General features: G+C 32.5%; 2 protein-coding genes across 2 annotated transcripts; both read right to left on the bottom strand.

The window, feature by feature from the left end:
* Positions 1-793: 793 nt before the first annotated feature.
* Positions 794-3,499, bottom strand: LOC145311817 (uncharacterized). The gene is made up of 5 exons (XM_080150806.1): positions 3,396-3,499; positions 3,056-3,279; positions 2,536-2,671; positions 1,846-1,937; positions 794-1,497 (listed from the first exon to the last, which is right to left on the bottom strand). Exons 2-5 carry the CDS (start codon positions 3,245-3,247, stop codon positions 1,372-1,374), a joined length of 546 nt encoding a protein of 181 aa, XP_080006932.1. The 5' UTR covers positions 3,248-3,279; positions 3,396-3,499; the 3' UTR covers positions 794-1,371.
* Positions 3,500-4,409: 910 nt separating this feature from the next.
* Positions 4,410-17,302, bottom strand: LOC145312547 (lachesin-like). Its single transcript, XM_080151802.1, has 10 exons — positions 16,775-17,302; positions 16,495-16,740; positions 14,992-15,137; positions 9,671-9,750; positions 9,190-9,291; positions 8,456-8,561; positions 6,968-7,038; positions 5,999-6,082; positions 5,063-5,140; positions 4,410-4,554 (listed from the first exon to the last, which is right to left on the bottom strand). Exons 2-10 carry the CDS (start codon positions 16,502-16,504, stop codon positions 4,410-4,412), a joined length of 822 nt encoding a protein of 273 aa, XP_080007928.1. The 5' UTR covers positions 16,505-16,740; positions 16,775-17,302.
* Positions 17,303-17,811: the final 509 nt, after the last annotated feature.

The raw sequence follows: 17,811 nt of genomic DNA, 5'->3' as shown, positions 1-17,811 counted from the left end.
ATATTGCAGAACATTGACCCTGTTAAAGGGGGTGGGGGGGGGGGGGGTTAAAAAAATCAAATGGGGGAAAAATATAAAAATTAAGAGGACTGAAAACATTTTTTTTTCTCCATTTTTAACCCCTCCTTGGTGTAAAAAAAAACTAAAAGAATATGCAAAAGAGGGGAAAAAATTTAAAAAAATTGCAGCGGGGAAAAAAAATTAATCTTGTGCAGAATATGCAAATGCATCCCTGGAGGGAGGAAAGGGAAATTATCCGTGCTCATCTGGATGCTTTGTGAGAAAGCACAAGTGTACTAGTTCTAAATCAAGAAGATTATAACAAAAGAATTGAATCCAAAAAATCACAATCATGTTTTAATATTCACAACGTTAGTTTACTCTTTTCACAATTAGTCTTGCATAATATATTAATTTAGAAGTTTAGATTTTTAAATCCTATCGAATAATCTTCTTAACTATGTAACATGTAGGACCAGGTATATATGTAAATAGTTTAGTAAGAATAGTTATTTCTCGTATCGTATTATTAACGGCTTTCCGCGGATATAGAATGTACAATTATAAGATTAAAACTAGTTTTTTTAGCCCCGAGGTGCCGGAGGCACCGGCTAAAAAACTGGTTTTAATCTTATGATTGTACATTTCTATATTCGTAGAAAACTGGATATAATACGATGCTAGACATAGTTTTTTCGTATGGATGAGAACCGGTTCCTATCCACCGGATTCGAATGAATACGAGAAATATAATTATATCATTTTTTGTATATAAACTAACATTTAGAAAATTAAAGGGATAGTTTCATGAAGTACATTTAACAAGTTTGATTGCAAGCATAAATTAAAAGAATACAATTAAACATATATAATTTTGTTTTACAATAAATAGCAATCAATTAGGCACCAACAAAAAAGTCATCATGCTGTTTTTGTGAAAACAGGACAGCCATTTATGAAGCATATATGCAAAAAATATTATTTTTAGTCTTGATATTTTTTAAACTACCTGGTAGAAAATTGAAATTCTTTCAAATATAAATCCTATTTTTAAACTATTGAACAGAAAAAAAATATGCAGTTCACTAAATTCAAGTTTAAATGCACTTTGTGCAACTACCCCTTTAACATTGAAATACGTATAACAAGTCTTAGGTAAAGGATCAAAATATTATAATATCAATTAGTTTAAATTTTCAGACCACTACATTATAAGTATAAAATACAAAAAACGGATAAATACAATAAAAATAAAATAATATTTGGTTAGTTTGTTGATTATGATAAATAGATTTCTTCTCAAATCAACTTCTTGTGTGTTCCTATGCTTTCAGAAAACTTGTATTCTTCTGCAAGATGTCAAGGAAATTTTCAATATCTTGTCAACATCAAATAGGTGAGTAGAGTGAGTGATACTAGAGCTGGTTGTCCGCTTGACCGATATACCGAACTTTCTTTGTTCTCTGGTCCAAACTTCCAGGGCCCGAACCTGGGTCCCTAAATAAGTATTCTTTTGTCCTTTTATCACTATTTTGACGTTTACCACTTGTCCTATCGATTTTAAACTTAGCATAATGATTCCTGTAATAGTTAAGTATGATTCAGAAAGCGTAGCAACACTATAATCGTTACAAGAAAATCAGTAGGTCCATTTAAAAAAATTAAACATATCGATTTTTTAATTGTTTTGAAAAAGTATGTCCTAAAACAGTTTACTGTATGTATAGTGTATACCTATTTTTAATCAATTTGTTTACTTGCATTTTTGTTTAGAATACTGTAATATCTATAAAGTTCAGACACTCGCTTTTATGGATGTTGTCATCCATATTCTTTAAAAAATACCTCTCCATGAGAATTGAAACCAGCCACAGACGCAGTATATATAGAATTCTCCTCTAGTTCTGACATAATGTACCACCCGTTCCATGTATTTCCTAAACATAGAATCAATATAGATAGAATTATACTCTAGTTCTGACATACCTACTATTCCATGTATTTCCTTAACATAGAATCATTAAAGATCGAATTATAGACTAGTTCTGACATCATATACTAACTATTCCATGTATTTCCTAAACATAGAATCAATATAGATAGAAATATACTCTAGTTCTGACATACCTACTATTCCATGTATTTCCTAAACATAGAATCAATAAAGATCGAATTATAGACTAGTTCTGACATTATATACAAACTATTCCATGTATTTCCTAAACATAGAATCAATAAAGATCGAATTATAGACTGGTTCTGACATTATATACAAACTATTCCATGTATTTCCTAAACATAGAATCATTAAAGACAGAATTATAGACTAGTTCTGACATTATATACAAACTATTCCATGTATTTCCTTAACATAGAATCATTAAAGACAGAATTATAGACTAGTTCTGACATTATATACAAACTATTCCATGTATTTCCTAAACATAGAATCAATATAGATAGAATTATACACTAGTTATGACATTATATACTAACTATTCCATGTATTTCCTAAACATAGAATAATAGACTGACCTGTATGACTGGTATACTTGACTGGTGTACTAATAAGCTCGTTGTTATCTTTGTAAATATTGAGATTAAACTTGGTAACTGTGGTCATGCTTGCCCCACTCCAGGTCAGGTTGTAAATATTACTTCCATTTTCTATCTAAATTGAGAAAAAAAAATATTATTATTAGAGAAAAATTAAGTACCATTAGAGGAACATAACAGTACCTACAGTCTATTATACAGATGAGATCAAATGATTAAGGCCCATTTAGTATTTTTTCTTAAAAATCGATTTGTACCTTTATCATAAATTGGTTTGGCAATTTAACGTTAGAAGTGTAGGATAGAATATATGTTATATATCCAACAATAGAGGTGGTAATTCGTTAAAACATTATTTTAACCATATATTTTGGAAAATACTAACATACCGCCCCCAAAAAACTCTAGAGTTGAATGCCATATTTTTTTTATATTATTTCCTTTCATTCTTGCATACCTAGTACCCTGTAAAAATGTTCATAAAAAAGTTTTAACTTACTTTATGACTTTCAAACAGAACAGGTCCAACCAAATTTGAAACTTTGATTCGCGCCTTTTGTGCGCCGTATTCATTTACTGCGCGGCATTCGTACTCGCCTAATCTGGCATTTGGCGCCAAAAGTGTTATGCTGTACACAGAGTCTTCACTCTCGTTGATAGTGGCATTCTCAAGACCATGCGCTTTTCCCATATGGTCTATGTAAAACCAGCTCACTTTTGCCTGAATTTACTTCATATTTTTTATCCATTAATACAAAAAAAATTTAAGAATTTCAACAAAAGTTAAAGTTTCCTGTACTACTTTTAATTTATATGTATGAAAATATGAAACTATTCCTTAGGAAAGGCTGAGACTTTACAGGAGAGCGTGGCATTAGTCTTTCCATCGGCGTGTACAAAACTGCTACCATCATCCTGTTTGTAGCAATTCAAGTTGAAGTAAAAAAATAAAAATACTAAATAAATTATTGCCTTAATATTCAAAGTCGACCATCCATTTTCATTTTTAGTTTTGAAAAAATTAGTAAGAAATATTATTTTTATATTTCTTGAGAGGGTGGAGGTATCCACCACTAAAATACTTATAAACCTTCCTTTGGCCTATATTAAAGTTTCATTGTGAAGAAGAACCATATCGGCCCAGCGGTTAGCAAGATCTTAAGCTACAAAAACATACATATATCCTGTTACATTATTTTAAGAATAATTATGATTTTATTTATAAATAAGTGGGAGGTTTTTAATGCAACTATCTCGTAATCAATGGGAAAATGGCACTTAGAATTCGAATTTCGTTATAAAACTTAGCATGAGTAAACTTTGTTAGGTATATTTTCCCAAAATCGAACAAAAGTTGGAAAAGTAACGGCTAACGGCTGGCGGCTCAGCCGTTAAGCCATTTTTTTAAGGGCCAATCCGTCACAAGCCCTATATACACATCAAACTCTACCTAGCCGCTAGCCACTAGAAATCTAGAAAATGGTTTTTGGTATCATTTCACATGAATTAAAGCAAAAAAAAGTTTCAAAAAGTTATTTCCTACGTAATTAGAAATCTAGAAAATGGTTTTTGGTATCATTTCACATGAATTAAAGCAAAAATATGTTTCAAAAAGTTATTTCCTACGTAATTAGAAATCTAGAAAATGGTTTTTGGTATCATTTCACAAGAATTAAAGCAAAAAATGTTTCAAAAAGTTATTTCCTACGTAATTAATGCTATATTTGAATTGAAAATGGCCAAAAACTGCTAATTTTGAAAAGTTACTTTTTCAACTATTTGTTTGATTTTAGGAAAATAGACCTACCAATGCCAGGATTACTCATGCCAAGTTTCAAAACGAAATTCGGATTCTAAGTGCCCCCCCTCCATTGTAACAGAAGAAAAGATGATTCCAAATTCAACTTTAATTGTTCCTGAATAATGTAAGGTTTGTGTAGTACAACAACAGTAACAATATCCTCACTATACTGGGGGAAACCATTGTCTGCTCGACACCTGCAACATTAAAATTAAATTAGAATATTTATAGAATATCAAACTAACATTATAAACTAAGTCTACTAGGTAACATTTTCTAAATTAAAAGGTAAAGTTGTAATTTATTGGTGACTAGCGCCTATGGCTTTTGAGGCCTCTGTGAACCCTTAGAAGGGGGGAGGGGTTGCAACTAACCACATACGATTTTAGTTTTAAAAAGAAAAAAAATTGGGAGGGGCGATTTCTCTTAGGAGGGTTGTAGAACCCTTTTCATTATAAACCTTCCCAAAACATATAAGACGATACAAAGTAAAGAAGTACAGACATTGAGATACATAAAGTATAAACGTGCTACATGGAAATATAGAAATTATGGTTAAGTTAATCGAAATGTTCCAGAATAATTCAGTAGGTATATTAAACATATGTATATTTTTTCTAGCTGAGACGGAAAGATTCGAGATAGGTCATAGAGACAAAAATCTAATAATACGTGAAAAATCTACGAATTAAAAAAAATATTTACCTGTACATGCCAGCTGTTGAGTGGGTCACATTTTTAAGAATCAGCTGTGGCCCATTTACAAGATATGTGGGAGCTTTCCTAAAATATAAACATTAATAAACAGAATAAGATTTTTATATTTAATAATGTATGCCAAAACTAACTGCATTAATACCAAGCCAGAAGTAAAAAAAAGACTAAGGTGGCTAGGACATGTGCTCAGAATGGAACAGAATAGGATTCCAAAGAAGTGCTCAAGATAGAACCCCACTGGTAAACGTAAATACTAGAAAGGGAGGATAAAACGACCTGGAGGCATAGCACTGAAAAAGATAAGCTAGGCCAGGATGGATCATTGGATATGGCCCCCTTATTATCCCTTCCAGTACAGAGCCCTTAGATGCTAAAGGCACAACCACTAGTTTTAAGTTAAGCAGGAGTAGCTACATATCATTTTAAGAGTAATAAACTTAGTCTTTTTTTATATACCACAAAATGAGTTATATCCTACTTTTCTTGAGTAGAAAGTTATATATACTAGCGGCTATGCCCCTAAAGGCCTTTATGGACATGTAAAATTATTTTACAGCTAAATTCAGCTATTTCCGAAAAATATTTTTCTCACCGATTGATGGTGTTAGTTATGTCTTTAGCTAATTGCAAAATTTGTCCGAAGGGTGTCGTTTTTTTATTTAATTTAATTTTGTCGATTTCTCTGGGGAGAGTGGTGGTTTCCTCCACCTAAATAGTAATACACCTTCCCGGGACCTATGAGAAGCTGCCCTGTTAAGGAGAACCAGATCGATTCAGCGGTTATCGAGATTCTTCGGTACAAACAGACACACAGACAAACATCCTGTTACTTTATTATAGGAATTTGTGTCATCATGAACAGTTTGTTGGTTGCTAGATAATGTGTAAAATCCTATTATTTTAAAAGGAAAGTAGACAACTTACCCTTTACTAGATTTGAACCATTTGATCTCAGGTTGTGGATACCCAGATTTTATATAACAGGATAGATGGACCAGATCCCCTTCCCTGATATCCAAGAATAAAGAATAAGTATGATAAAATGATTAAAGGGATAAGACCTTATCGATTTAAAAAATTGGTTTCACAATTAAACTTTGAAATAATAGACATATTGTGACTAAATATCATCAAATGTTTATGACACCAAAGTGAACTTTTTTGATGAAAAATGTTAATTTAGAAAAAGAAATGGTAATTTGTAATTGTAAAAAGTTTTATTAGTGTACTTTTGTAATTTATAGCATTTGCTTGTGTTTTAACGTATTATTTTATTAGAACTTTTGAACTCAACAAAAGATTTGATGATATTTCGTCAAAAAGTGCTTAACATTTCAAAGTTTTATTCATAGAAAACATGGTGAATCTATAGCATTTGATTGTGTTTTGGCGTATTATTTTATTTGAACTTTTGAACTCAACAAAACATTTGATGATATTTCGTCAAAAAGTGCTTAACATTTCAAAGTTTTATTTATGGAAAAATATTGTTAAACTTAATTTTTTTAGTCGATAAAACGTATTAAACATAACCCTAGTATATACCAAAAAAAACATTTAGAATCACTGCTGGAAGGTGCTTAGAATTACTTGCTCTTGTTCGTGCATAGTCCTCTTTATATACGTACCCCTAAATATGATAAAACAATATCATCCCTTCTATAGATTAAAATTATTTATGTAAAAGTTTAAGCACTGCTTGTTTGTCCAACCTATTCAAGATTTCATAAAAGTTTCTAAAGTTCAGCCAACGAATGACAAAATTTCATCTAAAAATTCAAAATTCAGATTATGCATTTTCAAAATGCTTAAATCGAAAAATAAATTATATCACTGTTAATTTTGAGGTAAAAAATCCAGATAGATGCATTTTTACTTATCAATTACTCCTGCCTGACTGCCACATGATCCTGGACGGCATGAACTTCTGGCAAGGAACGGATCAACACTCGGTGTTCTATCTCCTTAAATAATTTGTCCATTACAGTCCTTATATAAAAGTAACAGGATCTCTATCTGTCTGTCCTGAAGGAACTATCTAACCACTGAAACAATAAGGTTCTCCTTTACAGGGTAGCTTTTCAAAGGTCATAGGAAGATTTAGAACTATTTTGGGGAGGGTACCCGCCCTCAAAAATCCGCTAGTGTTTAAGGGGGGGGGAAGTTTTGACACATTTGCGTAAACAGTGAGTATAGGCTTTATCTTTGGACTGAGAGGATAGGTTATTAGGGATAAAATCATTCTTATATGATGAACTTCCCCCAGATTTAAGATTTTTTGGATAGGCCTCCAGGTTCCAGAGCTCCAGGCCTCCAGGTCCTCTCTGTAGAGGTAAAAATTTAAAAAATAATTTTTTTTTGAAGAGTTAGAAGTAAACTTATGAAACAAAATATGCATATTTTTGAATGTTATTCACATATTTGCAGAAAAAAATGCATATTTTGTTTCATAAGTTGACTTTTAACTTTTCAAAAAAATTTTTTTTTTAATTTTTACCTGTACAGAGAGGACCTGGAGGCCTGGAGCTCCGGAACCTGGAGGTCTATCCAAAAAATCTTAAATCTGGGGGAAGTTCATCATATAAGAATGATTTTATCCCTAATAACCTATCCTCTCAGTCCAAAGATAAAGCCTATACTCACTGTTTACGCAAATGTGTCAAAACTTCCCCCCCCCCTTAGTGAGATTGTAGCCTTTAACACTTATTGGATTTAATTTTTATAAAAAGTTAAAGGTGTCAATTTGAGAAACTTGACAAAAGGGGGGGGGGGGGGGCGGAAGTGACACTTTTTGAAACCAAAACTGAAAGTCAAAGGAAATCAACTAAAAAAAAAGAGTTACAGGTCTGACATTTTGCATGGCAGTTGCTTTAAAGGGGTACAATATGGAACTGTGAAGAAACGGCGGCGCAACCGCCGAAAACCGCCGAGAAAAGGCAAAAAAAAATTTCGGCGGGAAACGGCGGTTGCGCCGCCGATTCTTCACAGTTCCATATTGACCCCTATAAAGCAACTGCCATGCAAAATCTCAGACCTGTAACTCTTTTTTTAGTTGAGTTCCTTTGTTGACTTAAGTTTTGGTTTCAAAAAGTGTCACTTTCGCCCCCCCCCCCCCTTAATTCCAAGCAGATTTCGGATTTAGATATTTCGTTCAAAACTTGACAGATAAATCACAAACTTACTCGGATGTGGATTTCCTTTAGTAAATCCACGCCCCATCCTTTTAATATTCCTCTACGGGATCAATAACTGTTCTTAATGTTAAAGGGAATTATAAATTCTGTTCTCCTATTGCAAAAAAAGGAATTCTTCAAACATATTTATAAAATACTAGAAATTAATGAATACCAAGCATATGTTAAAACACTTGAAACTACTAACCCTTGGTTGCACTGCTGAGAATTGGCAGGTGTAAGTTCCCTCATCCTCTATTTTTGATGATTCTATGAGCAACCAGTTACCGTTCTTCTCACTTAATATCTGTGCTCTAGAAATTAAAAGAAATGTATGCCTGGATTAGAATTGTTGAAATCAACGTGTGACATTAGGCAAAAAGGCAATAACTTCCCAACTATTGATGAAAATCAGCCCTGTGAATACATTGTAAACTGAACTGTACATGTTAATGAATTGCACTTATTTTTGACCTCGGCATTCCCCCAACCTTATTTTATTCTTGCTATTAATGTCGCACATCTAACATGTAGCGCATCTAGTGTATCAGTAGAAAATACAACTTTTAACGTCTTTGGTTATGACGCTGTTTGGACCAAGATTATAACTCATCACCTCCTCGACTAGTAAACATAAAAACAATAATTTGACTATAAGGTTTTTTTTTTTTTTAATGCAACCATCTCGTAATCAATGATTAAATGGCTATCGATGTAGGGAAAATAGACCTACCAAGGATTACTCATGCAAAATTTCAGATCGAAATTCGAATTCTAAGTGCCATTTAATCATTGCTTACGAGATGGTTGCATTACCCCCCCCCCCCCCCCCCTTTTATTTTAGTTCAGCCTATGAAGGTGAAGGGTGTGAATGTTTACTTATTAGAGCAACAAACATTCATTGAATGTTTGTTGACTTAAATTTTAAAAATTGTATTTTACCTATTGTCAGGGAAGCTTATTCTTTTCCCAACAGAAATAATAGTTTCTCCTCTCTTCCACAGCAAGACAAAGCCCTCTAATTTATCAACAAAACAGGGTAACCTAAACATTTAAAAATACAAAAATAATGGAATTAATGAACTTTGAATAATATTTGATTTAATTTACCGAAACATTTAGTAAAACCTTGACTTGTGCAAAGCGTTTGATAATTTCCCAACTAACACACTAATTCTTATTTAGACATAGTCTCTTATTGATTTATTTTAAGTAATCTTTAAAATAGTTATGTTTGATATATTCTTAAATTTTAAGCATCTTTCTTGTAACTATAATAGTGTGTGCGTTTTTAGAGCATAACCATCAACAGTCTTATTTAATCAGAGCACCATGAGCATTAGAAACAGGCCGTTGAATAAACTAATAGTAAATATTTACAAAGTTGTTTTTCATTACGGCCGGCTCTATTATGAAAATGTACCTTATTTGTTCTCCTTGGTTGACCAACTTAGTTGATACAGAGGTGGTAAATACTGGAACTCTCTCCAATATCTCCTCTTCCTTAAATAGAGAACACACAATTTAATTCTAAAAGATTTATGAGCTAATTAATCGGATATCTTTTTGGCAGTGACTATTCCTTCTTTAATTTTATGGAGCAATTGCTATGAATCCTCTAATAACCTAATAGAACTAAAAGTGAAATAGCTGCACTAGTGAATAATTAAGATAATTAAATATAAACCTTGATAAAACTAAATAAAAGCTCTAAATTATTATTATCACACTTGATTTCTAAGTTTAGGATTTTCTTGCCAGATAATCCATCATTATGTTACTAATAATCTAAATCCTTGAGGATCAGGATAAGGATATGTTCTCTGAAAAAAACTAGCAGGGCAGGGGGGTTACAGATTTGTATGATTATCAAACATAAGATTTAGTTACTTTTTGAGTAAAATCTAACTCAAAGGAATGATAAATGAGTATGCACAAGGACAAGGGAACAGAATTTTGACAAACAATTCAAAGTGAAAATTTCCCCACAACCCACTCCCCCACATTCTCCTTACCAACTTCCCTTTTGTTACAGCACAGCTTTACGCTAACATTACGCCACAAAATTAGCCAAATTTGTACCAATTTCAACAGAATTAATTTGCAATCACAGCCACTGGGTATGCACACCATAAAATGGTATTTGTAAATTAGTTTTAAGAATGTCTATCCCTATTTAAGATACCTAAAGATGAGCTCATGGCAGCAAAACATGGAATTGAGATCTAGTTAGACCCAAGTAATAGGAAGGTTAAGAACAAGACAATAAATTCAATAGATATAAAAGAAAAAAATACAAGAACAATAAGACAGAACAACAACTACTGTTACATGAAAAATCATTTCAATTCCCATCTTATAAGAAAAATATGGCATAAAAGTAATTTTTAACAAACAGTTCTAAAGACAAATGTCTTGGTGTTTTACCTCAAAGTGCCTAACAACCACTGAAACCCTCCCCATTTTCAAAATAAATTAAAAATAAAATGAAAAGGTATTTATTCCCATATGCCTAACCCCTTGCAGTGCTCTAACCCTGCATGTCTACAAAATACAACCCAACCTAAAGTAATATGAGGAAGAAAAAAATTTCCCCCTTCTTAATTTATTTATTAATAAGTGTAGGGGCCGGGGAGAGGAGCAACTAGGCACTTATAGGGAAAGCACCAGTCTTATAAAACGTTGATCTACTGTTAATGACATTAATAATATCTTTATTTTTGACCAGAGTATAGAAGAAGATGCCACTATGCATGTGGATATCCCTGATAACCTTGTCAGTTGTCACCATTTTCCTGCCTGACCTTCCCCACCCTGCCACATTCACTATACACTGTGCATACTGTCTTATACAGGGATATAGGGATATCATAAAATTAAAGTAAATGATCATTAATAAAAGAAAGAGTCTTCTCATTTGTTTCCTTAAAAAAATTAGGTACTTTAATTAAATCATATTTGGTTGGAAACAAGCTAAAGTCTTAACTTTTTAGGTGGGTAATTAAGGGGTAATTTTGTTTTTCCTTTAAGGTCTATGATAATTACAGAAAGCATTTAAGCATTTTTTCTTGTTTTGCTAAAATTTTCAGTGTATGTAATCCTCTATTACAGCTTGAAAAGGATAAAATGGCATTTGTGGAATAATTAAGATATTAATGAACTATTTCCCAGATAAGGTATGTGAGTAACATTAAATATTTTTACAACTCATCAACATATTATTGGCTTTGTAATCTTTAACTCTTAATCTAATATCACATTGGGCGTGTTTTAAGTTATTTAATCAAAGTTTTAATTTGTTTCATTATATTTCTCATTTTAATTAGATTTCAATTGCCTTGTTATGAATATATCCCTTAAACCCTGACCTATAGTTTCCGATTCTATGGTTGGTGCGTCAATATTTAAATTCTGGACAGCCCTCTATGAAAACACTTTTGCATTATCTGCTGAAATTAAGTTCTTATATTTATCAGGTAAGTTATTCTATTGTGTGCTGTAAATTTCTTGTAATGTTCTTATGGCAGTTTTCTTTATGTTTATGATGGATTAAAACAAGTGTAAAACCATACATAAAGCTGGATATAATAGGTACGATGCTAGACATAGTTTTTTCGTATGGATGAGAACCGGTTCCTATCCACCGGATTCAAATGAATACGAGAAAGTTTTTTACAAACATAAATATATCAAAAGGGATAGTTGCATAAAGTGCATTTAACAAGTTTGATTGCAATCACAAGTTACAGGAATACAATCTACCATATATAATTTTGTATTACATCAAATAGCAATCAATTTAAAACCACGAAAATATTCATTATGATGTTTTTGAGAAAACAGGAGAGCTATTTATGTTACATATATCCAAAAATGTGATTTTCAAATCATGACATTTTTAAAACTACCTGGTAGAAAATTTATTTTTTTTTAAATAAATGTCCTAAAGATGTAGTTTAAACTATTATCTAAACTGAAAAAATATGTAGTTCACTAAATTCAAATTTAAATGCTTTTCGTGCAACTACCTCTTTGAATTCATGCGCCCAACAGCATTTAAATATGTTTGATTTATGTGCAGGTGAATATTGTGTATGTATTTCTATTGGTCTGCCTTGCATTAGTGTTCAGAACTAGGATGGAAACCATAATTACTGATCATCCAGAATTGGTATGTTCTTTCCTGAACCCACACATGGTGTACTGGCCAGCTGTTGCTTGTCTGCTCCTGTTTGCCCTAATCCGCTCCTGGGCCGCAATTTATCCAATGCATTTTATTCAGGGATATAAGTATATATTGTCAAATTATTTATTTATTTGTTTCATTTTCTCCATTTTTCATTTTCCAATTTAATAAAGTCTGATGATTATAATTCATACTTGACAGTTAATTTCTGATATCCCCCGTTTCTTTCCTACACTTTGCAAAAATTTTCACTCTTAAGAAAAAAAATAATTTTAACTTGTGACCTTTTGACTTTATTCTTATACCTATGTCAATTCCTTAGATAAATCATGAATTTTACTACCAGATGATCAAAATATTTCTAGCAACATTGAGCCTTGTAGCACTTGTGCTTCAAATCATAATGAAGAAAGGTCACTGTGACTCAGGAATAGCCTATGCTCTGCTGGTCTTTGGAACAGGGTTGGATTTTCAAGAAAATCCATTTAAGAAGAATGAGGATAATATTTTTCAGACCATAGCAACATTTCTATCCATCATAGCCTGTACACTTATTGTAATCTCAGATACTATTATTGGGTTAAGAAGAAGAAAGCCAAAAACCTTAATGTACACAGTTAAACTAAACAGACGAATGGAAAATCGGGTCATTCCTTTGAATGTAAGAAAACTAAATTTAGAATTAGAGGACAGCCAGCAAAAAGCTTCTACTTTCAACCCATATGAGGCCGACCAACAGAAAGGTAGAAAATTGATTGAAGCTTCCTGTTCCCCGACTGCAAGTACATCCAGAAAGTATGAGCTGTTCTCAAGTAATTCTATCACAATATCATCCAGCAATATTAAGCTGATAAGAGTTAAACCTGCCCTGCTAAAGGAAAAGAGTAAAATGATCCAACTACAAAATATCATATGCCAGGCAGGGTTTAAGGAATGAAAATTTATTACATTAAACAAAAGAATTTTTTTTTAATATACTGAAAATAAATAGGGAGGGGTGAAGTTTTTAGTCTGTTTGTCTATTACTTTACGTCAGGTTGGGTTAGGTTACATTTGGAAATGTTTAACCCTTTATGGGTAGGGCCCCTTGCAGGGACTAGGAAAAGGAAAAACAAACCACTTGTTATTTTAATTTATTTTAACAAGGATGACATCCATAAAAGCGAAGCGCTGAAACGGTAGGACAAACGGACATTAATACTTGTATAGTGTCAGAACTGAATAATCAGAATATTTTGTATGAGAGTCGATGCAAAATTGTAAGTAAATTTGTTGAAAAACTGCTTGATATAGAATACTGTTTATGGACATACTTACATTTTTAGGACTTATTTATAGAGTTGCTTCGCTTATAATAATGTACTTTGTTGTCCCAGGAATCAGCATACAAAAATCAGATCAATCGGAAAATTAGATCATATAAAAATTTGATGTTAAAAAATTTAAAAAATCAACATGTTTGAAATGGACGTACGGACATTTTGGTAATGAATATAAAGTTGCTTTCTAAATCGTACCTAATTACTGCAGGAATCACTATACAAAATTTGAAATCGATAGGACAATTCTAACATGCCTTAATTAACGAAAAAAGCTATCCGTTACGGACGGACGGACCGACCCTAATTATAGAAAAGCTTCGCTTTTAAAAATATAGACAGTCTTTTTCAGGGAAAGCAACTATATACCTTAATCTCTGATGCTAGGAGGAAGGACATTCAAGTGTGAATGAAGATTATGATACAAATATTTGCAATGATCATGACACACATGTTTGTTCTGGCTGCAATAATCTGGAAACAACTGACAATGGGGCAAATGATATTTTCAGCATTGAACAGAGAATAAAACCCACAAAGCTGTCTGATAATATTCCATCAGTTAAACCATCATTGAAACTGAAATCCAAGAGTGTTCTGAACAACTTGTTATTAATTCTAGGAAGAAATCTCACAATAATAGGTCACATTTTAGGCATTTTAAGCGTTACTGTCTTCTATTGGATTCCGGATTTTAATGAAACATCTGACAGGATCTTTGTGCTCATAATCAGATCTGTACTTAGATTTTGGCTTCTTATTGTCCCAATATTTCTTATCAACTTTGATAGCAAAGTTTTTCAGTTTGGGAAAAGAAAACTAATGTATTGTTATTTAGGCAGTGAAAACTGAAGATCTTTGAAAAAACACATTAAGGTTTGAACCCAAAGATTTAAAAACTAATTTAAAATACCTATTTAAAGGAACTAATAAGTGTAATAGCATACTCTATAAAAAAAATATAAAATAATGTGTTTCAAAGTTTTTAATCATCATAGTGATTGAATAATTTCATAAACTTTTATTATATTACAGTAACTGAAATACTTGTCTATTATCTTTTATTGTAAAAGTGTTTTTGTAAATTAATTCTGAATATACATGACAAATTTACCTATAAAAATTCATTAATGCGTGTAATTTTTTTAAATAATAACTTCTTAGACTTAACTATTTCATACAACTATTTAAATCCCAAATAATACCAAATTAAAAAAAAAAATATGTTCCCAAGCTCACCTTTTCAGTGGATTCCTCCTCTGTAAGAATTGTGTGTGGGGGAGGGGCTACAACTGGCGGTGGTTTCTCCAGCACCACAGCTGTTGTTTCCCAGTTCTGGAGGTCACAGGGTACAAGGATAAATAACAACACAGACATTGATCGCCCTAAAATATACAGGGGTGTCACTGAATATATACAAAGTTTATTAATTTTCTCCGGCTGTAAAATATTTCTTCCTCCCCCCCCCCCTCCTAGTTTTTTCCCCTAAGGAGGGGGAAAAATGTTTTCAGTACCTACTATTTATCTTATACGTTTTTCCCTACAACCACACATTTTTCTAATATTTTAGGTGGCAAAATGGAAAAAAAATGCTTCTATGTTCTCTTTTTCCTTCCCCTCCCCCCCCCCCCTTTAGCAGGGGATCTCATGCAGATTATATATTCCTGAGATAAAAATATAAATTATCTGTACAAAAGAAATATGGAATAGAAATATTTCAACCTAGGCACTTTTCCCTTTCCTTTCCTAAAAAAAAACATATAAAGGGTGAGCAAAAAAAAATGCGTAGATTTTTAAAATTCAAATTGCGCGGCTTGTGTTAATAGTAGAAAAATGTTACGCATACCATTAGAACCGATAAGAAGTCTATTTTTTGGAAAAATAAGAACGATTCCTCTGCTACGTATAGTTAGAGAGCTACATGTTAAAATGTCCCAACTGACTTAAAACTTGACTTGCGAGTATATTAGTAAATATTAGACAATAATTCTTGCAAAAAGACACGCGTACATTTTTAAAATTCAAATTGCGCGGCTTGTGTTAATGGTAGAAAAATGTTACGCATACCGTTAGAACCGCTATGAACTGTATATTTTGGAAATATAAGAACGGTTCCTGTGCTACAATTAATCTAGGAGCTAGGTGGTAAAATGTCCCAAAATTTACTCGCAAGTGAAGTTTTAAGTCAGTTGGGACATTTTAACATGTAGCTCCCTAACTATGCGTAGCAGAGGAATCGTTCTTATATTTCCAAAAAATAGACTTCTTATTGGTTCTAATGGTATGCGTAACATTTTTCTACTATTAACACAAGCCGCGCAATTTGACTTTTAAAAATCTACGCATTTTTTTTTGCTCACCCTTTACTATGCTGTAACCAACAACTGAATTAAATCGAAAAAATATATTTTGTAATTTCAGTTGGTTGGTTGTAGGGGGTGGGGGGAGACCTTCCTACTAAATACAGATGTAGCCTCCAAAAACAACAAAAACCCAAAAATATCTTATCTAAATTAATTCCGTTGGTGGGTATAAAAAAAACTTGACATTTACACTTTGCTCCTATTATGGTTTTAAACTTTTGTTCCAACCCCAGCCCCATCGTCTTTCAAATCCGGTAGTTAAAATAAAATGTTAATAGCTTAGGTTGTTTGTTGAAAAATGATGAATTTTCACGGATGAAAAAAAATAATTGCTGCTTGTACATCATAACCTGGTTATTAGGTATATCATAAATTTTACCTAATGACATGTTGAAAAAGTTTTGGTATAGACTTCATAACTCAAGACAAATTAAATTCACCCATTATGTCTTCTGAAATTTGAATTTTTATTGACTTTTAATGTTGTCAAAATAAAGATACTTTATGATTACATCATTACATTTTATATCAACACAAAAATTTGACATTTTTATAAGCGTATTGGTTAATTTTTATCTTTACTGAAATCACAAAAATATTAGCATTTGACAAATAAGGAATTTTTCTTCAAAGAACAAAAATGCAATAAATACAATTACATTTTTTGAAAAGTACACTTGAAGTACAAGTATTTAACGACCTAGAAAACATTTAGAGAAATAAATTGTTGCGTTTGTGAAAAGCTCACTTTAAATGCCTTAAAAAAGCTGTTAAATAAATTCTCAAAAAATTTTTACATTTTACATACATTCAGGGTTGTCGAATTGGGCACTTTTTTTGATATTGGGCGGCCCAATTGCCCAAAAGGGTTTTAGGCGGGTTTTGGGCGCCCAAAAGTGGTTTTGGGCACCCTTTTTGGGCAAATGTCGTAAAAAGGATATAAAATAGCCTAAAACCATACCTAGACTTTTTATTAGAAATAAAATAGCCTAAAACCATCTCAGGACCTATAAAGGCTCCACTGGAAAGGAGAACCATATCGGTTCAGCAGTTAGCGAAATCCTTCTCTAGATACAAAAAAAGCTTACTAATTTATATAGTTAACTAGCGGCTACGGCCCTAGAGGCCTCTAGGGGCACTTGAGGAGGGGAGAGTCAAATTTGATAATCCAAATATTATACCTATTAGATTTAAAAAGAAAAAGTAAAAAAAATTGGGGGGGTGATAATTTTTTTTTTTTTGGGGGGGGGGAGGGGGTGGGTTTCCTCCCCCCCATTTTTATTTTTAGTTTAAAAATTTTTTAAAAAAGTTTTTGGGGGAGAGTATTTTTTTTCTAGGGGCGATTTCTCTTAGGAGGGTGGTTGTACCCTCCCCCAAAATAGTTATAAACCTTCCCAGAACCTATAAGAAGCTACCCTGTTAAGGAGAACCCGATCGGTTCAGCGGTTAGCGAAACCGATCAAACAAACAAACAGACACACATCCTGTTACTTTAGTATAAGGATATCACCCAAAAAATAGGCCCGCCCCCCCTCTTTTTTAACCCCCTCCCCTTTTTCTCTCCCCCTAAAAGGGGGGTGGCCAAAACTGCCCAAAAGGACCTTATATTGGGCGGCCCAAAACCGCCCGCCCAAAACTGCCCGCCCAAAAGCGCCCGCCCAAAATGACAACCCTGCATACATTTAATAAGTTTAAT

The sequence above is a fragment of the Acartia tonsa genome, chromosome 2, assembly GCF_053477335.1.
Source record: "Acartia tonsa isolate MP-2025a chromosome 2, ASM5347733v1, whole genome shotgun sequence".
Classification (NCBI taxonomy): domain Eukaryota; kingdom Metazoa; phylum Arthropoda; class Copepoda; order Calanoida; family Acartiidae; genus Acartia; species Acartia tonsa.
This window is presented reverse-complemented; position numbering and strand designations above follow the sequence as displayed.